General features: G+C 43.4%; 1 protein-coding gene across 1 annotated transcript in view; it reads left to right on the forward strand.

Annotated features, from left to right (window-relative positions):
- Positions 1 to 20,960, forward strand: part of Manba (mannosidase beta) — an 88,550-nt gene extending 67,590 nt beyond the window's left edge. The window contains exons 14-17 of the mRNA XM_059265022.1: positions 12,033 to 12,177; positions 15,095 to 15,237; positions 16,068 to 16,325; positions 19,731 to 20,960. Coding sequence (XP_059121005.1) covers positions 12,033 to 12,177; positions 15,095 to 15,237; positions 16,068 to 16,325; positions 19,731 to 19,955 — 771 coding nt within the window. The 3' untranslated portion in view covers positions 19,956 to 20,960. The remainder of the gene's footprint in view (positions 1 to 12,032; positions 12,178 to 15,094; positions 15,238 to 16,067; positions 16,326 to 19,730) is intronic.
- Positions 20,961 to 21,826: the final 866 nt, after the last annotated feature.

Below are 21,826 nucleotides of genomic sequence, written 5' to 3' on the forward strand. Positions count from 1 at the left end.
ACCAAATAAATCGCGTCTAATTCACACCTGGGTCTACAGTACAACGTTACTCTATCCCCTTGAGTTTGGCCACTCAAATGACCTGTGGCACAGGAAGACAAAAGGTGCCCTTAAAGAATCAGTTTCTGGCCGGGCGGTGGTGGCACACGCCTTTAATCCCAGCACTCGGGAGGCGGGAGGCAGAGCCAGGCGGATCTCTGTGAGTTCGAGGCCAGCCTGGGCTACCAAGTGAGTTCCAGGAAAGGAACAAAGCTACACAGAGAAACCCTGTCTCAAAAAAAAAAAAAAAAAAAAAAAAAGAATCAGTTTCTGGCTGTCACCAGCTGCCCAACAACTATGCTAGGAACAGAGGAAAGCAGTAGAGGGGCTCTAAGCTAAGGGGTTGGCCAAGACTGAGTTAGCCTCCGGGTACAGGTGGTTAGTGAGATGACCTGCTGGGGCATGCCATGCCGTTTACTCCAGTCAGTCTTTGAAAGTGTTAGCTGTGAACCATAGCTTAAGAGAGCATGTCTGGGTGTGCAGCCATTGGGGACAGCTATAACTAGAGAAGAAAGGAGAATGAGAGGGGACTTTGGGATATTGGGAGAACTGGAGAGGCAGAAGAACCTACTTGTGACTTAAAGACAAAGCCAGGGGACATTCTCCATGTTTATGAAGAAGTTTGCTGCAAAGCCTTCTCAGTTCAAACTCTTGATAGTTACAAAATTTGGCCAACTAATAGTGTCTTGAAAAGTGACGTGGCACATATCCTGTTCTTCTGAACCTTAAGAACAAACAGTGGGAGAGTAGAGAGGATGAACCAGAGAAAGAATTAATCTATCTTTCTTCCTTCCTTTATTCCTTCCCTCTCTCCCTTCCTTCCTATCATTTAAACAAATTTAAATGAAAGTTGTATATAAGATTATTCAATTCCTAAGTCTCCCTAATTGGTGTCTCCTTGTATTTGTCCTGTTCCTCTCTTACCTGGCGAGGCTTGGCTTTCAGTTCTAGGATTTAAATTTTTTTTATTATTTATTTATTATGCAATTTTTGTGTGGTTTTAGCCTGGTGATGACCACCTTGCTGGGGCAGGTGCTCCCAGAGACAGGGAGAGACGGAGGAGCAGGAAGTGTAGGGAGAAAGGTGGAGGTAAGAGGGGAAAGAGAAAAATAGCAGATTAATTTTGTTGAGATCCCATCTAGTTTAGAAGTAGGAAGCATCAAGGCGAGGCGCAAAGCCGAGTGAGAGGAAGTCCAATTCTGAGCCAAGGCTTAGCTGGCTACTAATGCTAAGTACTCAGACAAACGCATCTCACTAAAACCCATGAGCAGATAATTCCCCAGTGCCTGTCTGCCTTGATCAGAGTCTTCCCTATACTTGGATTTCAACATAAACCATTTCTGCTTGCTTACTCAACACACTCTGTGTGAGAGTTGCCTAAACTGATAATACAAGCAGTGTGCACTCTTTCGTATTGCAGTGGACTGTTTCATCATGGGAACAGAGCACACTGCATGCAGTTTTCCTGTTAAAGGACACTTACGTTGTTTCTAGCTGGAGGCTGTTAGGAGCAACGTTGCTATAAACAGTGTTTTCGATGACTCTTAGTAGACAAGTGTACTTGCTTAGGTATAGAGCTGATTTACAAGGAAACCCAGTATTCAGCTTTGCTAGAAGCTGTCGGAAATTTTCCCAAAGTGGTTAAACAAAGCGACACTTTGTCTAACAGTGTTTTACAGTTCCAGCTGGCTTACTTTACTTCAGCAGCTGCTGGTGTCGGTCCTTAATTGCAGGAATTCTGGTGGGTATGCATCTTAAATGGCTTTAATATTCATTTGCTTGGTTAAAAAAAAAAGACATTAGAGAGTTGGAGAGATGGGTCCGTGGTTAAGAGCACTGGCTGCTCTTCTAGAGGAACCACGTTTGATTTCCCAGCACCCATATGGTGGCTCATAACTCCAGTTCCAGGGAATCTAATGCCCTCTTCTGGCCTCTGTGAGTACCAGGCACACGCATGGTACACAGACATACATGCAGGCAAAGCACCCATACATATCAAATAATTTTTTTAAAAAAGAACGTGTTGAAGCTCATTTTCATTTATTTGTTAACTAGTTGGGTGGCTTTTATAGTGAAGTGTTTATTAAAGGTTTCTACTTATTTTTGATAGGTTTTCTCTCTCTTATTTTGTAGAGGTTCTTGACTACAGTTGTCTCTTATCAGATATATGAATAATAGCTAGGAGTATTTCTCAGTGATACAGCACTTTCCTAATATGCTCTGGGTTCCATCCCAAGCACCACAGTAAAGTTAGGTGTGTGTGTGCGCGTGCGTGCGTGCATGCGTGCGTGCGTGCGTGCGTGTGTGTGTGTGTTTGTCTGTGTTGGTGTGTGTATTGCATTGAAGAGAATGAAAGAGCGGTTCCTAACATAGCACATGGCATATATTAGAATCCTTTCTAGGCATCATGTGATTTAATAATCAGGCAACTAACGTTTTTCTAGGTGTCTACTAAATATCTGATACTTGGTCGCAAAATGTTTTGAACCCTTTCTCATGAAATTCTAACATCTCCAGACATCATGTTGGCCATTTATATTGTAAAGTGGATTTTTGTTTATTTATTTTTTATTTTGGCAATGTTGAGAGAATGAACATGCATGCTAGGCAAGCCCTCTATCACAGATGCAACCATTATTTAATTTTATACCCGAGGAAATAGAGGTTCATAAGAGTAATTTTTTGCCTAAGAACTCAAGTCAATGACTAGAACCAAATTTCGGTTTTTAAATTATTTATGATATTCCACAATCTTACAGTTGAGAAAAGGGAAGTTGTGCAACTATTGAGGCATTTGGTCGACTTATTAATTTCCAGAACCTATTGGAACACTGGAGAAGATGAAGCCAAAAACTAGTTCTTTGGAAAGATCAACAAAATGAACAATGTTTAGATAGACTAGTCAAGTGAAGAGTCGAATGACCAAATTAGGAATGGAAGAAGAAATTGTACCATTTGCCTTACAGAAATAGTAATTATTGTAAGGAAAAACTATAAACAACTGTGACAAGTAACATCAAGGAACTTAGAAGAAATGAATGTATTACTAGTGACACTGTGAAAACTGACTCAAGAAGAAGTAGAGTGTCTGAGTAGATCCGTTACAACTAACCAAGCCAGGTTCATCCCCACCCAATTTATGGTCATTTTAATTTATGATGAGCTTACCTCAATAAAATGTCATTATAAGTAAAAGGTTATCTTTATTTTATCCTTTTGGGAATTATTATAAGTGGTATTGTTTATTTGATTGCACTTTAATGTTGTTTGTGGCTATTTCATAAAAATAAAACTGACATTTTATTTTGATCTTACATACTATGAACTTGAAAAACTAATTTCTTAGCTCTAACAGGATTCTCCTTTGTTCTTTAGGATATCCATATATAAGGTCATGCCATGACAGATAGCAATAGTTTCACGTCCTCTGTGCCCTTCTGGATGTCTGTTTTAGTTTACTCACACACATGCTCTGGCTGGGATGTCCAGTAGAGCACTGACTAGAAGTGTGCCAGATCCAGTTTCCCTCTGTTGCTGTGACAAACACTATGACAAACAGCCACTTAGGGGACAAAAGGGTTTGTTTGGTTGACACTTCCAGGCCACCGTATATCATTGAGTGAAGCCAGGGCAGGAATCAAGCAAGAACTTGAGGCAGAAACCATGGAGAAGCCGGGCGGTGGTGGCGCATGCCTTTAATCCCAGCACTTGGGAGGCAGAGCCAGGCGGATCTCTGTGAGTTCGAGGCCAGCCTGGGCTACCAAGTGAGTTCCAGGAAAAGGCGCAAAGCTACACAGAGAAACCCTGTCTCGAAAAAAAAAAAAAAGAAGAAACCATGGAGAAATGGTGCTTTCTGGCTCACTCACAGGCTTGGGCTTAGTGAGTGAGCTTTCTTATACAGCATAGAAATACCTGTCTAGGGGTGGTATGACCACAATGGCTTGGGCTCTTCATCAATAAATAATAGAGACAACCCCCACAGACAAGCTCCCACAGGATAATCTGATCTAGACAATTCTTCAGTCGAGGCTTTCCTCTCAGATGACTCTATGCTGTGTCAAGTTGACAGTTAAGCTAACTAGGACAGCACCTAACCTACCAAGAGTTATAGCTTAGCATCGATCGGTTGTTTACCCTTCTGACCACATGTGTTTGTAGCTTCATGGGAAGAGTTTGTTGTACCACACAGTGTTAGCATCAGAAAAAATAAAAAATAAAAATTCAAAATCAGAGGTTCAGTTTCTACTGAGTGCACATTGCTTTTCATCATTACAAAACTGGGGAATCATAAACCCAACCACTGTTATCTGGAGACGAGCTGTACTTAGGAATATAGTTCAACAAAGAGGCATAAGAGTTGAACACTGAAAACTCCAAAAAAAACTGTTGAAAGGAATGAAATAATTAATACAATTCCCAGCGTCTGTAAATCAGAGGACTTAATTGTTAAGATGACAGTACTCTCTGAGTGGATCTACTGATTTAATGTCTGTCAACATTTCTACTACTTTTTTTTTTTGAGAAATGGGAGGGCAGATTCCATAATACATCTGGAAAATTCAAGATATCCTGAATAGTCAACACAGTTTTGAAAAAGAAGAATAGAATTGGAGAGCTTATACTTCCAATATTAAAACTCACTGTAAAGCTCCTGAAGCAAGAGAATGTGTTACACATTCATTCAGTAGACCAGAAGCCTAGAAATAAATGTGATCTGTATGGTTAATTGAATTTTTAAAATTAAGTTTTTGTTTACTTCCAATTGACATATAAACTTGTATATATTTATAGTATATAACACAATACATACAAGCACTGTAATTGTTAATCTCAATTGTCAACTTTATGAGGTCTAGAATCATCTGGATATGGGCCTCTGAGTGTTTTTTTTGTGAGGAATTATCTTGATTGGGTTCATCGAGGTGGGAAGCCATGTCTTGTGGGTGGTACTGTTTCCTGGGCTGGAATCCTAGGTTGTATAAATGGAGAGAGTGAGGCTGGCACAAACATTCATCATTCCCCGCTTCTTGATGTTGGATGCATGTGACCATCTCTGCCTTAAGCTTCCGCTGCCCTAGCACAGTGCACTGTGAACTAGAGCTGTGAGCCAAAGCAAACCCTTTCTCCCTTAATTGGCTTTTGCCACAGCAGAAAGGAAAGTGATTAGGATACACATGGAATGTCAAAACATATGCACTATCTCATGTGTGTATCATTTTTTGAGCTAACAACACTGGATCTGCTTTCTTAGAATTTTTGAAATATGTGATATAATCTTATTAAGTTTTGATCTTGTTTTCTATGACAGATTTCTCGAATTTATTCTCCTAGCTGAAATGTATCAGCATTTCCTTCTCCCAGCCCCTGGTAGCCATTCTATTCTCTGCTTCCATGGGTCCAACTTTTCAAAACTGTACATGTAAGTGATTTTAAGCATTATTTTTCTTTCTGCCGTTGGCTTCCGTTCTAGTTAAGTTTCTATTGCTATGATAAAACTTCGAGATCAAAAGCAACTTGAGGAGGACAGGGTGGATTTGGCTTTTACATACCTGTCCAGTCCACCATGAAGGGAAGTCAGGGTGGGAACCTAGAGGCAAGAACGGAAGAAGAGGTCATGGAGAAACACTGCTTGCTGGCTTGCTCCCTATAGCTTGCTCAGCCTGTTTTTAAACACAATGCAGGACCACCTGCCTAGGGGTAGCACCACCCACAAGTGAACTGGGCCTTCCTACATCAATTACTAATCAAGAACATGACCCCAAAACGTGTCTATAGTTCAATCTAATGGAGGTAATTCCTCAATTGAGATTCCCTCTTCCCAGATATGTCTAGGTTTGTGTCAAGTTGACAAAAACTAACCAACACAGCTTGTTTACCTTAACACAACATCCCCAGGTTAACTAACATTGTCACAAACAATACATTTTTCTTTTTTCCATTGTATACATACCCTACATTTTCTTTACCTATTTGTTTGTTGACAACACACCTAGGCTGATTCTGTATCTTGGCTGTTAAGAATAATACAACATAGAACATGAAATGTAGGTATCTTTTTTATTAACTAATATAATTTCTTTGGCATCTAAACCTACTAGTGTATCTGTTGGACTGTAATGAAGCCCAATTTTACAATTTTTGAGGACCCTCTATAGTGTGTTATAGTTTCCATTCCCAAGACAACGATATGGTGGGAAGGACAGAATTTTCAACAGACGGTTCTGGAACAGAACCATGCAAAAGAGTGAATGTAGACTCCTACTTCACACCATGTAAGATTAACCAAAATGAATCAAAGGCTTAAACAGAAGAGGCAAGGATAGAGAAGAGGATGTACATCCCACAGGGCAAATGTGATGTGCTAAAGCACGCCTCTTCCAGGTACTCTGCTTGGATGTGCACTACCAAGATTCTGAGTGCTACCTTCCTTAGAACCTGGCTGATTCTAATTTCCAGGGTCTCCACTGGAGCTCCAGCTTCACTCTCTCAGTTCCAAGTGTGACCCTCCCAGGGCTGCTTCCAGGGACTCTGGCCTCCCAACAGCATGGCTGGTTTCCCCCAGGTTTCCTCTGAAACCTTCACCGGCAGCCTCTATGACCCTGCAACTCTTGCATGATGCCTGCCTGCCAAACTAGCGTCACATGGGAGATGACAAGTTCTGCTGCTGGCGTGAGTTCATCTTGGACCACTGGAGTCACAGGTGTTGTGGTTTCTGAATGCCCTACTGCCCTAGGCAGCCATGAGTAAGCAGAGCACCCTGTGAGTTCCTTCTCAGAAGACTCTTCCCTTGAAAGTCTTTGAACAAAGCTTGTACTTGTACATCACTGAGCCTGCAATGGGTGGGACCTCTCCTGTATTGTTTCAGTAGAGTGCTCTTGGCTTGTTTTCCTCTCCTTGTACAGCTTTGACTGAAAGATTATGCATATTCCTTTTCTGGTCAAGTTTCAGTTATTTTAAAACCTTACTTCTCTGCTCCTCCGTGTTCTGGCTCTGTACATCTGGCCTACGCGGTGAGTGATGCCTTTGTCATGATCTACGCTGCCCTCTGCTCAATAAGCTAAGACCTCTCCCACAAAGTCTCAGGTATAGGCAATGTGCATCCAAATTCTTTGCCACAGCACTGCTAATTCCTAACAGAACTCTCACTTCTCGATGAAACCTCCTCAGTTTGGCCTTTACTTTCCATGTTCCTATCAGCATTTTGATTTCTGAGTGTTGGTTAAGCGGTGGCGCGCTCATGGCTGGCTGCCACCTGAGGTGGCCAGGCCCACAAAAGAGAGCGCTGGATGCTGTGGTGGCAGAATCAGAGCCATGGTTACCGTTTTAGAGCTTTATTAGGAGACGGAGGGAGGGAGGGAGAGAGGGAGAGGGAGAGGGAGAGGGAGAGGGAGAGGGAGAGGGAGAGAGAGAGAGAGAGAGAGAGAGAGAGAGAGAGAGAGAGGGAGAGGGAGGGAGAGAGAGAGAGGAGAGAGAGGAGAGAGCACAGAGGACAGAGGGAACATGAGGAGACAGAGTCCGGAAAGAGGGAGAGACCCGTGGAAGGGCATGCCTGCTTTTTAGGCTGGGATGCAGTCTCAGGCTGGTGACGTAATAAGGACCTAATCCTTACACTAAGTCCCTACCAGAATTTTCCATTAAACTCCGCTTACTCCTTACTAGGTTTGCCCCCCAGCCTATTCCCCTAAACTTTCCCGAACTCTTTCTGCAAACGAGTTTGCAGTTCAATAGTTCCCCGTAGCATCTCTGCTGTAGCAATGACTACCCGCTTCTTGGTGCCTTTTTTCTTTTCTTTTCTTTTCTTTCTTTCTTTCTTTCTTTCTTTCTTTCTTTCTTTCTTTCTTTCTTTCTTTCTTTCTTTTTTTTGCGTTAGTTTTCAGTCACAAGCCAATATCTAGGACAAAAACCTTAGGAAGAGAAAAGGTTTCTTTTGGTTTGAAGTTTTAAGGGTTTTAGTCTATGACTGTTTGGGCCTATTGCGTTGGTCCTGTGGTAGCCCTTCATGGCAGGAACTCACCAAGTTAAAGTGCTTACCCTAAGACCAGGAAGTGAAAGTTAGGGATTCCACAGTCCTCTTTGAGGGAATACCCTCTAATGATACTAAAACCTCTATTAATCTTTATGTCTTAAAATTTCTAACAGCTGTCTAGTATCAAGTTGGGGGACCAAACCTTTAAACACGTAAGTTGTTTATCTAAGCCACACAATGATTCTTAAACGTTATTCCTAACTGGCGAAAACTGGTTTGGGTAAAGTCAGATTCATGTTATTGGCTTGGCACTATCTGAATTTAGGACGTGCTACCCTATGCTAGAGCCTGAAGTGCTCAAAAGTCTTAGTTATCCTCTTCCATGTTGATTTCATGTATGATGGGCTTCTAGGCAGAGACTGGTGTAGTTTCCTTTCAGAAAGCTAAAAGATCTAACAACCAGGGGGTGGAGAAGTGGCTCAGCAGTTAGGAGCACTTGTTGCTTTTGTGGAGGACCTGGGTTTGATTGCCAGCACCCACATGGTGGTTCACAAGCATCTGTAACTCCAGTTCCAGGAGATCTGTTACCCTCTCTGACTTCTACAGGCATCAAGCATGCAGGAGGCGCATGCGCACACATGCAAGCAAAACACTCACACACAGAATAAAATGAATAAACCTGATAAAAATTAAAAATAAAGATTTTTGAATTGTAACATATGCTAACGAGATTGAAAAGTGTTTAGAGCCGGGTGAACAATTTGGACCTCGTTAGATTTTTTTTCTTCTGCCTGAAAAATAAAAACTGATTTCTCCTACATAAAAGGGAAAGGCATGCTAAGTCCGTCAAAGCCATAAGGAAAACACCTAGCTGTGGCTCGTTTTAGAGTCAATCAAGCATAAGCCACTCCTTTTCAGTATTTCGTAGCTTTGTCCCGAAAGTTTTGTCTCCGCCTGAAATAGGTGATTTCTCTACTCACCTTGGCATGTGGCGGTGCCTGGGATTATGCATCGTCCTGGTGTTTGCCTTTCTCTTAATCACCTTAATTTATAAATCTAGATCTACGGAGTGTAGCTTCTACCCCAGCTGCCTCGAATGGTCCACTTCTTCCACACTGGAACTCATGAATTGAGGCTGACTCTGGTCTCCGGGCTATTCTCAGAGTGTCCCATGCTTCTTAACCTCGTTGGTGTGTGAGGAATGGTCGGTCCAGCCTTTGGGGATACTTTGGGTCCTGGGTGTTTGGGATCTTGAGTTGTTTCTCAGAGTCATAATGGAGACTTCCTGCACCGCTGGTGAACCCTTCATACATAGTCCCTGAAGCAATGAGTGATTCACGAATCTCAGGGTGAGAAGAGATTTCTGGTCAGTCAGAGCATTGGATGTGTGAGCTACATTGGCAGGGGCATTAATTGGTATTGTCCCCACAGATCACATGTAGCGTGGTTGTAAAGGCATTATTTGGAGATTCAGTGATTTAAGTAGATTTAGATGTTATTAGGAAATCTTGAAACCAAATGGGTTACTTTCCATGCTGATGAAAGGTTAAATCTTTTTATTTTGTGTGTATGTGTTCATGTGTGTATGGTTTGCATGTATGTATGTGTGGTCCTGTGTATGTGGGTGCCTGTGTGTGCGTGACTGAAGTTGACATTGTGTTTTCCTCCATTGCTGTCTACTTTATCGACACAGGTCTCTTGCTAAACCCAGAGCTTACCAGCTTCAGCTTGCTTTGGAGATCCCCCGTTTCTGTTCCCCAGTGCTAGGATTACCAGCAGCTGACACACCTTCCTGCATTGACCTGGGCACCAGGGATACGACCTTCAGTCCTCACGTTTGCACGGCACAGGCTTTCTCCACTGGGCCATCTCCCGATCCCTGAGGCATCAGCGGAGCGTAGACGGATATTTAGTGCAGACCCCAGACCCGACACAACCTCCCCATCTATCTCCACTAAGATTGCACTTCTTGGCTGCATCTCTTCACAGAAATTGCTCTACTAAGTTGATTTGGTACAGTAACTCAATACACATGCAGATGCTTACTCCAGGGACCCAGATTCTCTCTGCATAGGTATCAAGCTCTCAAAGCAGATAAATCCTGCTCTGTTTAGTTCAGACAAGAATGGTTTTTGTTTTTTGGGGGTTTTTTGTTTGTTTGTTTTGTTTTGTTTTGTTTTTGTTTTTTTTTTTTAACAAGGAACTTGGCTAGTGATCCTGAGTCGAATTGCAGATTAGCTTGACTGACAGAAAAATCCTTCGGTCTATTGTTTTATTTCACCCCCTCTGAGATATATTTAGACCAACACATTCCAAGTGTCCACTGTGGCCATTCTGAGCTGTCACCAGGCTGCTTGCTGCAGAGATTTTTTTTTTTAAACTGTCCTATGGCACACTTCTGGCTGTCATTGCTGTGGTCTCAGCAAGCTGGCTCAGAATGAGATGGCTGTGTCTTCAGCAGCTCAACAAACAGCTTTAATAGAAGCTTCACCAACTCTGTGGGTGTCTCCCTAGATCCTTCTAGCCTGCCCTTGCCCCTTCTCTGCTCAGAAATCCTAGTGACATTTTGGAAGTGCAAGCTGGCTGCATTCCTCTTTCCCCTGGTAGCATCCCAGGACTTCAGTAGCTTTTAGGATACATGCTTTCCATGGCTTCTCTAGTCAGGATTTGAATTTCTACCAGGTTCTCCCACTGCCCCAGGCCTTCTCTGATCAGGCCACCTTAGCCTGCCTTCTGTTCTCAGCCAGTCCACACACAGGCATGCACATGCACACACACACACACACACACACACCACAGACATTGTTCTCTCTAGCTGGAAGGTTCCGCTTTATTCTCTTAGGACAGCCCTTATTTTTCTACTAAGCCCTTTTGCTGTACCACAGAGGCTCATCTCATTGGCCTGTCTTCTATACAAGGCAGGAGGGTAGGATATATCCTCTTTTTTGCTTGGATAAGAGGTTTAAAACATCACGAACATATAATGTGTACTGTCAATACTCACTATTTATTGGATGGTTGTGACTTCACCCTTCCGGAAATGTGTGTCTGACTCACGCGAGCAGTAACTTCATTGTTCCTTCCTCCCCATCCAGCCTACCACTGTCTGAAAGGTCTTTCCTCATCTGAGAGTTGTTGTTTACAGAAGTGATCCACGCTTAGTTTTCTAGTGTCTAGGAATGTTTCTTTTTCCCTTTCTGGGGTTACACCCTGTTCTAAGGCCTCCCTGTTCTCTGAGTGAAATCTTGCTCTGACCATCTCTCCAGGCTCTCTGACCACCCATGTGCCCCTCCTGAGCAGAGCTCTAGCTAAGGCCACAGGTACAGTGTCAGTAAGAGCAGCAGTAAGTAGGAGCGATTGTCCGGAGACGATGGTGGGAACTAATGACCTGCCTCTTGAACAAAAGCTGGCTGCTCTTTGTTTGTTGGTATAATACCATCTGTCCTGCTCTCATGAAGAAGTGAGAATCATAAGAAATTGTAGGTTAATTATCAAAAGCCATGATGTGAAAAGTTAGTGTAACTAGAAAACAGAGATTGGATGATTTACTCGTAACAACAATGTTGTTTTTCTTACAGTTTTTTTCTAATAAAAATTTCCTTTTCTTTTTAAAGCTATGAATGTATTTGTAAAATCTGCTGTTGCAAAACAACCTGATGTTTGACTGTATGCAGGATTTGTTCTGGAATAATAGCTTTTGTTTTCTGTCATTGCCTACATCATTACTAGCTTTTATACCATCCCATTTCCTTTGTCACCTGCTGTTATAACAAACAAACAAACAAAAAACAAGCCCCTTCCTCCAACCCACTGTTGTAGACAACAGTTTCTCTCATGCCTAGATTTCTCTCTAGCTCTAGATTTAATAAAAATAACCTATCCCTACTGCTAGGCCAACTCTAGTTTATCCAATTTACTCTAAAAAATGAGCAAGAAAACAAACAAACCACCTCAAACCTGTAATTTCTGAAATCTAGACAGCCTCCATCAAACAATAACACCTATGTGTGAACACCTCTCGCATCAGGTGATGCAGGCCCAGTGTGTCAAAACAGAAACTGAATTCTACATGCGCAGCCGCAGCGAGATAGTGGATGGAAAAGGCCACACCATGGGGGCTCTTTATTGGCAGCTGAATGATATCTGGCAGGCTCCTTCCTGGGCCTCTCTTGGTAAGTGTTTCTTTGTGTGAGAGAAATCAATGCCTGTGTGGAGAGGGACTGGGAAAGCACAGAGCCTGAAGAATCAGATTACCCCAAGGAGAGCTGGGCCAAAGAGGCTATTCCCTGAACCTTCTATGAACTCCTCACCCAGCTGCCCCTATTTCCATGAGCCCTGCTATGCTGGCCAAAGCAGCCTGGTGAGGTGTGTGTTTCAGGTACAGAGATCCCAGGTGTGATGTGGGGTGGAGTGGTGTCTGTGTGCGTCTGCACATGTGCTGGTGAGTGTGTGAGTGTGTTTTTTTCATTGAACCTAGAGCTCTTGAGCTCATGGATTCAGCAAGGTTGGTCAGCCAGCAAGCCCTGAGGAACCCCAGTCGCTGTCTTCCCAGTGCCGGGTATGCTGGTGTGCCCAGGCTTTTACGTGGGTGCTGAGCATCTGAACTTGTATGGCAAGCAATTTACCAACTGAGCCATCTCCCCAGTCCCCATTGCATTGCATTTAACTTATTTAAGAGGGTTGATCTTGTTCTGTGTGGGAGAATTCTGCCAAGGAGAAGATTGGTTCATGTGTATGTGAAAGTGTCCCATTCGCTGACTCTGACTTAAGTCTATAAAATCCCCGTTATAGGCTCTGTTTGTGTTTTGGAAAAGGTAGTGGGTCAGAAATGCAAGTCGGAAAGGTTGCCAGCTGAACCATTTCAACTAGCAATGGTTATGTGACCGGAATGGAGTTTGTGACTTCATCTATTTTTGTACCTTTAAAAAATGAAGGAGTCATAATGGGTCTCTGACCTCCAGAAGAGGGAACAATGGGATGCTGTGAGGTGAAAGAGTGATGTGGCCATTTTGCAGTCTCCCCACTCTGGTGGTGGTCATACATGAGACTGTAGTTATCCGAGGAACCATCTCCCACTCGCAGAAAACTTGCCCAGGAGAAACCCATGGGACTGGCCTCTCCATACTCCGCTGCTCCCACCAACTGCTGTTTTCAGAAAGCAGGAAACATTGGGAATAAAATGTTAAGACTTGGAATTTTGCAAACCTTGGAAGACTTTGGTTTTTATCTTCTGCCTCCACAGCTTGCACCGCACATTGCGTTAGCACCTCCCGGTCTTTGTCCCACGGCTGTGTGCCAATGTGCTCCAGGCTCTGTCCTAGGTGCCCTACAGCACAGCATCCCTGAAGTGCTGTGATCTGGTTTTAAGTAAGAAAGCAGCCTGTGGAGGTTAGGCAGCAAGCTCAATGTCCTGTGGTCCAGAAAGCATCGGAGACTGACTGAATCACTCCAGTTTTGTTTCTTTAAGTACAGCCTATTAATCAGTCCACTGTCTTTGATTTATTGCTTTGAAGTGGCTTAGTCACCAAATTGCTTTATAATTGACAAGAAAAAATGGACAATCAGGATGTTTTTCTAAAAATTGTGCAGCTGGAAAAATTGTTATCTGTTTAGTTAATTAAAATCTTTACATCATTTCTCCCTCCTCCAAATAGTAGCTAACAATATTTTCTAGAAAGTTCACTCCCTATGTTAGCAAAATTAAAATTTACTTTATACATCAACTTCCTTGAGAAGGTTTTTCCCACTTTTTTCTCTTTGTCTTCCAGCCTCCAGAAATGGTTCTTTATCAGGGAGAATCTTCATTCTCCGACAGATATTGAGAGAGGAAGATAATAAAAGATTGAGTGTGGCGCTGTGGTGGTTTGAATGAGAAGTGTCCCCCGTTAGCAGCACTGTGTGGGGAGGTTACAGAACCTTTAGGAGGAGTAACCTTGATAGGGGAAGTATGTCATTGGAGGTGGGGCTTACAGGGTTTATAGCCTTGTCCCACTTCCTGCTTCTTCTCTCTGCTTCCTGTGTGTAGCTAAAATGTGACCAGTCAGCTCCTGCCACCATGCCATGCCATTCCTGCACTCTAAACTCTCTTTCTGGAACCTTAAGCCAAAACAAATCCTTTCTTTTGTAAGTTGCTTTTGGTCGTGGTATTTTTAACAGCAATTCAAATATAATCAGTACAGGAGGTTTAGCCTGCTGGACATCTGAATGTGGCATGGAATTCTATGAAGGCTTGACAATTTTGCATTGTATTTGAGGAGGTATTATTAATTGCCATGGATCTGGGTGTTTAGTCTGACTCTGAAAGCCATTTTTGTATAGTGGCTGTTTTGCTTTGCTTAGGAGATTTTGTACCTGTGGGAAAGGAGACCAGTCTAGATATTTCTTATGAATGAAAATTAGCAACAAGCATCCACTCCTGGTACTGATGATTTTCTCCTTTATGTGTGTGTATTAAAAAAGAACAATGGTAGCCAGCACCCTGGTGTACCTTGTAATTCCAACGTGCAGGAGGCTAAAAGTTGGAAGATCCAGGGTTTAAGTCTAGCCTGGATCTTGTATTAAACAAGACACACAAACAGGAATCAGAAGAGCATTGATGTACTGAACTTCTGGAAGCAAGATTACCTCTGAGAAAGAGCTATCTTGAGGTAAAAATCTAGGCTCGAGATACTGCCCCCAGCATGTTTCATTCAAGTACTTCCCTCTTTCTTCCTGTGGGAAATAAGTAGTTACTACCTGCCTTCATCTTTTTAATGTTGTGAGGCTGATGTGAAACAGTCTCCAGAATTGTTGTGCAGAGCCCCCAGCACACCTGAGTTCCACAAAATTCTGACAAGCCAGGCGTTGGTGGCGCACGCCTTTGATCCCAGCACTCAGGAGACAGAGGCACGCAGAAATTTTGTGAGTTCGAGGCCAGCCTGGTGTACAGAGTAAATTCCAGGACAGGCACCAAAGCTACACAGAGAAACCCTGTTCCGAGAAAAAAAAAAAAAAAAAAAAAAAGTTCTGACCAGCCATGCTAGCTGCTCACATGGAGCCTGGCCTGACCGCTTGCTCCCGGTGTCCCCTGCCTCTCTTGACTATTTTCAGAGTATGGAGGAAAATGGAAAATGCTGCATTACTTTGCTCGGCGATTCTTTGCTCAGCTGCTGCCGGTCGGTTTTGAAGATAAAGGAGTGTTTTATGTCTACGGTGTGTCAGATCTTCACAGAGACTACAACACACACCTCACCGTGAGTTACTTGGAGTGTGTGTGTGTGTGTGTGTGTGTCTAAGGCTGAGGGGGACTTTTAGATGCCTTCTTTAATTGTTTGGAATACTCTTGGGGCCATATCAGAATGCTTCTAGTGTTTGTAGCATCAGCCGGGCTGTGTAGGCACACAGTGTTCAGGCTAACATCTGCTATGTATTACATAACCTGAGCAAAGCTGTTATCGTCTTGGGGATTCAGTTCCTTCAACTGTCAGATAATACTAGTCTGTCTCCTTTAGATGACAAAAAAAAAAAAAAATGAATAGAAGAATTACATGAGGAACTGTGTAAACTTCAAAGTGCTAAGTAAATGTAAGATTATAACTGTGAGAAGCTGGTACCAGTCCAAATTTCACAAAAGAAGTAGTGTAAAGGGTGTGGTAAGGCTGCAATCAGTAAAACTATCTGAAATAGGTATATAGAAAAATAAACCGTGTCTTAAGTTCAAGTAAAAAGAAAGACTTAGAGACCCTTGGAGGTCTACAGTTTAGATGATGCTGCTAACTCTAGAAATAGGCCCTGTCTGTAGAAAACCAGCAATGTGCTTCCTGCGTACTGGGCTGACAATGGGTTGTTACCATTTTCAGTACTCATGACAGGCAGTAAAGTTTTCAATGGAGTTCTCCTCATGACGAAATGGATTCTGGGAAGCGGAGTAATTAATGACATGGCTAGAACTTAAGGGCGGGGATGAGAACTCAGGGTTTACAGTCAACCAGTTCTGCTGCTCTGCTCTTGGGCCAATATTACTCTCTAATTAGACAAACAAAGCCATAAGCGAGAATGTCCGTTGTCACTCTTTCGTCCCTAGGTGAGGCTCTACAACTGGAGATCCTTGGAGCCTTTGTGCTCTCTTGTGACTTCACCTACTGTGATTAAAGCTGGGAAGGCTGTGGTTCTCTACAAGAAGCCGGTGCTGGAACTGCTGAGGAAATGTTGGGGTTGTACGAGGGAAACCTGTGTGATTTCCTTCCACCTCTCAACTGACAGTGACCTTTTCAGCCCAACCAACTATCATTTCCTGTCCTCCCTGAAGGATGCCAAAGGGCTGGTCAGGGCCAACATCACTGTAAGTCTGGGGTTCCAGTGGCCGACGGGGTGTTCCTTCTCTGGGGCCAGCAAGCTGTGTCCTGGTCATCTCCCACTTCCCTCTTAGTGCTCGTAACCTGAGGCCTGGGGATGGCTCCTCTCCTCCTGCTGGATGCTAAGACTAAGTAATCTTTATTTCCGCTTCAGGATTCATTTGTCATCGGTTTCTGCCACCTGTGCTTTCCTGTCCCCTTCCCCTGACGAGGCCGGTATGGTGGAGTGAGGCAGCATAAACCACCTACACAAATTGCATCTCCACTGGGTTCCAGGCTGTGCTCTAGGGGTGCTGCTGCTTAAGCTCTGGCTTCCCCCCTTCCCTGAAGGGCTGTGATCTTGTTTTGCCAGTGAGAAAGCAGTCCACCCGAGGGCTGGGCAGCAGGCTCCATGTCCTGTGGCCCAGGAAGCATTGGGGTGGGCCGAGTCACTCCAGTTTTGACTCTTTAAGTTTATTAATCACTTTGCTGCCTGTGAGTCACAGCTTCAAAGTCACTTAATCCCTGAATCTCTTTATAATCGGCAAAGGGGGAAAAAAAGGATAGTCAGGATATGTTTTTCTCAAAATGATGCAGCTGGTAAACTTGGCACCTGTCTAGCTGATTGAATACCTTTCCTTCCTCTTTTTTTTTTTTTTTCAAAAAAGAAAGATGTATATAGTGTTCTGCCCAAAAGAGGGCACCAGATCTCATTACAGATGGTTGTGAGCCATCATGTGGTTGCTGGGAATTGAACTTAGGACCTCTGGAAGAGAAGCCAGTGCTCTTAACCTCTGAGCCATCTCTCCAGCCCCTCCTTCCTCTTCTTCCTCCATGTAAAACCTGACAGTACTTTTCTAGAAAGTTTCCGTCTCTATTTCAGCCAAATTTAAATTTGTTACACAGTTTACTTGATTGAGATTTTTTAAAATTGGCTTTAGAAATGATAATATAAAAACACCTAATTTTTTTTCAAAAGAAGTTGAAACAAACATACCTTCTTTCCAAATTAATAGTGACATATTCACGCAACCAAGTCTAAGTGCTCTGGAAATACTGAGGTAGAATGGAGATAAGAAAGTTGGCATATGCTTATGTCATTTTTTTTTTTTTCTAAACAGCAAAGCAGAGAAATAACCTGTGGTGGTTTAATGAGAAAATTAAAGCTTGCCTGTTGGAACTTTTGGTTCCCTGGTGGTGAATCTATTTGGGGAGGTTTCAGAGGCTCAGCCTTCTAGGAGGAAGCGTGTCACTGGAGGTGGGCTTTGAGACTTTAAAGCCTCAGGACACTTCCAGTTTGTTCTCCACACTTTGTGCCTCTGCTGCTGTGCTGGCTGCTTGCTGGCAGGCCTCTGCTCTGCCCTCATGGAATCTTAACACTCTCCTGTATGTTATCTTGGGCATAATGTTTTATCACAGCCACAGAAGAGCCTTCAAGGTGCCACCATAGCAAAGACAACTGAATAACACACCCATTCACACTCTATCAACTTAGGACTTGGAAATCAAATTGGTTTGTTGTTGTTGGGGAGATGGCTCAGTTGCTAAGGTGCCAGCAAGCATGAGGACCTGAGTTTGATCCCCAGAAACCAAGTCAAAAGCCAGTTGTGGCAGCTTGTTCCTGTAATCCCAGCATTGGAGAGGCAGAGACAGGGAGGACTCCTGGGGCTTGCTTGCCAGCCAGCCTAGCTGAATTGGAGAGCTCTAGCCTTGGTGAAAGACCTTGTTGCTGTGTGTGGAGGCCCACAAAGGTTTCCTAGTTAGATTTGAGCTTGTTTTACCCAGCAGAGCTGCATTAGAGGATTGCTTGACCCTGTGCATAGTTTCTAGGTGATTGGAAGGGTCTACACTTGGCTAAACTAGGGGGAGGTCTTTTGCTTCTTCCCTTGGCATTCCTATATATAGCCCTTTAGAAGAGACAGAACGGGTTGGTAGATGAGGATCCAGGCCCTCCCAAGGCTATCCTGTGTTTCTGTTTCTCTTCCCTCTATCCTTCTATCTAAATCTCTTATCCCTCACTCCTCTAGAGTACCCCGAGGTAAAATGTGGGAGCTGGTCTCCCAGCTGGCCCCCTACAGTTATGGAATAATATTTTTGTACACTGTGAAGATGTGTCATTCTGATTGGTTTAATAAAAGCTGAATGGCCAATAGCTAGGCACGATTTTCAGGCACACAGGATGCTGGGAAGAAGAAGGGAGTCTCCAGCCTGGAGAGGAAGCAGCATGGGCAGTACAGAGTAATAGTAATTAAGCCATGAGACAAAAAGTAGATTGATAAAAATGAATTAATTTAAGTTGTAAGAGCTAGTTAGTAACAAGCCTAAGCTATCGGCCAACCTTTTATAATTAATAAGTCTCCATGCCATTATTGTTGAGCTAGCAGTCCTCACCAAAAAGTCTGAATATACCCTGTCTCAAAAAAATAAAGTGATAGGCAATTTAGAAGGGTACTTGACCTTTATCTGTGACCTCGGTGTGCTCAGCTGTGTGTGTGTGTGTGTGTGTGTGTGTGTGTGTGTGCATACATGCATGAACACATGTGTGCATATACACACACACCTAAAAGACTTAATTTAAAAAGAAATTATTTGTTTATTCTTGCTTAGCTAAGCTTTGGTTACTTCATGATAATTGAGGTAAAACAGCAGAAGGGCTTCTTGTTCTATTTCATCAGTGTATCAGTGAGACTTGTTCTTCTAATAATGTTGATTAGTTGTTACTGTCAGGGGTACTTATTGTATGTATCTCTGTGAACCGGGAGTTCGAGCTCAATCCCCAGCTCTGCTGTAAGGTGTACAGAGTTGTGACATTTTTCTTCAAAGCAGGCATCAGAGAGAGCTTGGCTCTGGTGCCTCTTTTCACCTTGGCCTTGCAATAGTAGCCAGTGCTTCCCTGGTGCCTCCTGACCTGGGTAAGTGGGGTAAGCCACTGATCAGCCTGCCTGTGTCTACATTGGGGTTTCCATTGGAAGAGAAGGTGCCATGATTTGGGAATAAGATATAACTTCATACCTGAGTCTAGAAGCTCTGTGGCTAAGGTCTGCCGCTAGGTCCATTTCTAGTCCTTTAAAAGTCACTGAAGCCACCAAAATGCTGAACACCCCTTTCTTGGTGTTCTAATGAAGGTTAGTAAGGATATAACGCTTTCAGCTTCTCTAGAGATATTTTCCTTCAAAATTGGCATTTATGCATTTCCTTGGCTTGAGACGACAATTTGGTAATTTTCCACAGACCTAAATCATTTCCCAGATGTTGTCAAGTGTCATAAGCTGCACAGAATATATGACTTTGCAGTTCAGACCAAGGGCTGGGAAATGCAGGTTTTATTGGGCCCACATAAATGTCTGCAGACATAAATGTAGGCTGCAGTTCTTTCTTGCCCTTCACCGCCCTTATCTTTTTTATTTTTTCAGGTCGACATCTCTCAGAAGGGTGATTTGTTTGTGTTTGACCTGAAAACTTCTGCCATCGCTCCCTTTGTTTGGTTGGATGTAGGAAGCATCCCAGGGAGATTTAGTGACAACGGCTTCCTCATGATTGAGAAGATGCGTTCTGTACTGTTTTACCCTTGGAAGCTCACCAGCGAGAGTGAGCTGCAGCAGGCTTTCAGTGTGACCTCCCTGGCAGATATCTACTGAAGAGACGTGGACGGTATTTCAGTGGACACTGGGAATGAGGCCTTTCTAAAGCGTGGCTGGAAAGAAGGGCAGCCAGAGCTAAAGCAGCCACGGCACATCTGCTAGCTGGCGTGCACTGACTCTTCACTCTTCCAGTTTGTACAGTGAATACTTTCAAAGATGGCTCATCACCCAGGTGGTGCCCTTAGACAAGGTCATGCCCAGGTGTTCTTGAATCTCCCAGGGCTGTGTTTTTAGGACTTTGTTCCATGCTAAAACACAATGAAGAAGAGTTAGATAACTCGATGATCTTTTGGGGAACCACTAGATTGTGACCCCACAGTATGCATGGAACTAAATGTGGAGATTCTGAGTAATGTAGGCCTTTTAGAACAGTGTAAAATTCTACCCACTGAAGACAAAGTGTGAGGCTACTATTGCCAGAGGAAATGGGAGCTCAGTACAATAGAGATTACAATAGTTACAAGAGAAACTGTTAGATGGCGGCCATATTGATTGTTGTTGGTAGACAGCGGAGGGGCTTGAAGGTTGTCATTGGTTACCATCTTTTTTCGTATAGTTCGTTATTAAAAGACCAAGAGAGTGATCTTTCTTTGAAGAGCAGTATAGGCTGGTTGTGCTGGTACCTTCCTGTAGTCCTAGCACTCTAGAAGCAGAGGCAGGAGAATCACAAGTTCAAGGCTGGCCCTGACTACACTGTAGAATTTTCCCCCTGTGTTGGCTCTAAGCTTTCATGTGACCATTAGGCTAACACTGATTCTGGTGAGCTTTCTAATCAAAAGATATGAGCTACATTTAAACGCATCTACTCTGGTGTGGAAGTAGCAAAAAATGTTGATAGGTAGCTAATTTGGGTACAGGTTTGCGGACTTTTTTGTACTACTTTTGTACTTTCTATATGTTTAAAAAATATATAAAAAGCCATAGTTTATACAAATTGATTGACAACTTGATAGTTCATCTGCACTCTGTTTCACCATTTAATAAACATTCTATTGTGTGCAAGGCTGCACTGACCATTCATTTCTGCTTGATAAATGAGAGAATTTGAAGAATATAAACCAAGATTACTGGAAAGTGTTCATAATTCCTTAGTGGAATGGACGGGTGATGAGTGTTTTTATTTCTATCCGAGACTCATTAAGTAATAGGTTTTTTTTTTTTTAATTTTGCAATACAATTCAGTTCTACATATCAGCCACGGATTCCCTTGTTCTCCCCCCCCACCTTCCCCCCAGCCCACCCCCCATTCCCACCTCCTCCAGGGCAAAGCCTCCCCCGCAGACTGAGATCAACCTGGTAGACTCAGTCCAGGCAGGTCCAGTCCCCTCCTCCCAGGCCGAGCCAAGCGACCCTGCATAGGCCCCAGGTTTCAAATAGCCAGCTCATGCACTGAGCACAGGACCCGGTCCCACTGCCCTGATGCCTCCCAAACAGATTAAGCCAATCAACTGTCTCACCCATTCAGAGAGCCTGATCCAGTTGGGGACCCCTCAGCCATTGGTTCATAGTTCATGTGTTTCCATTCATTTGGCTATTTGTCCCTGTGCTTTATCTAACCTTGGTCTCAACAATTCTCGCTCATATAAACCCTCCTCTTTCTCGCTAATTGGACTCCCAGAGCTCCACCTGGGGCCTAGCCATGGATCTCTGCATCCAGATCCCTCAGTAGTTGGATGGGGTTTCTAGCACGACAATTAGGGTGTTTGGCCATCCCATCACCAGAGTAGGTCAGTTCGGGCTGTCTCTCAACCATTGCCAGCAGTCTGTTGTGGGGGTAATAGTTTTGTTTTTAAAACTGAAGAGCATTAGGCTGAAGATCCCCGAAAAGAAGATAAAAACTACAGGCCTCTCTCTCTCTCTCTCTCTCT

The sequence above is a fragment of the Peromyscus eremicus genome, chromosome 6 (assembly GCF_949786415.1).
Source record: "Peromyscus eremicus chromosome 6, PerEre_H2_v1, whole genome shotgun sequence".
Classification (NCBI taxonomy): Eukaryota; Metazoa; Chordata; class Mammalia; order Rodentia; family Cricetidae; genus Peromyscus; species Peromyscus eremicus.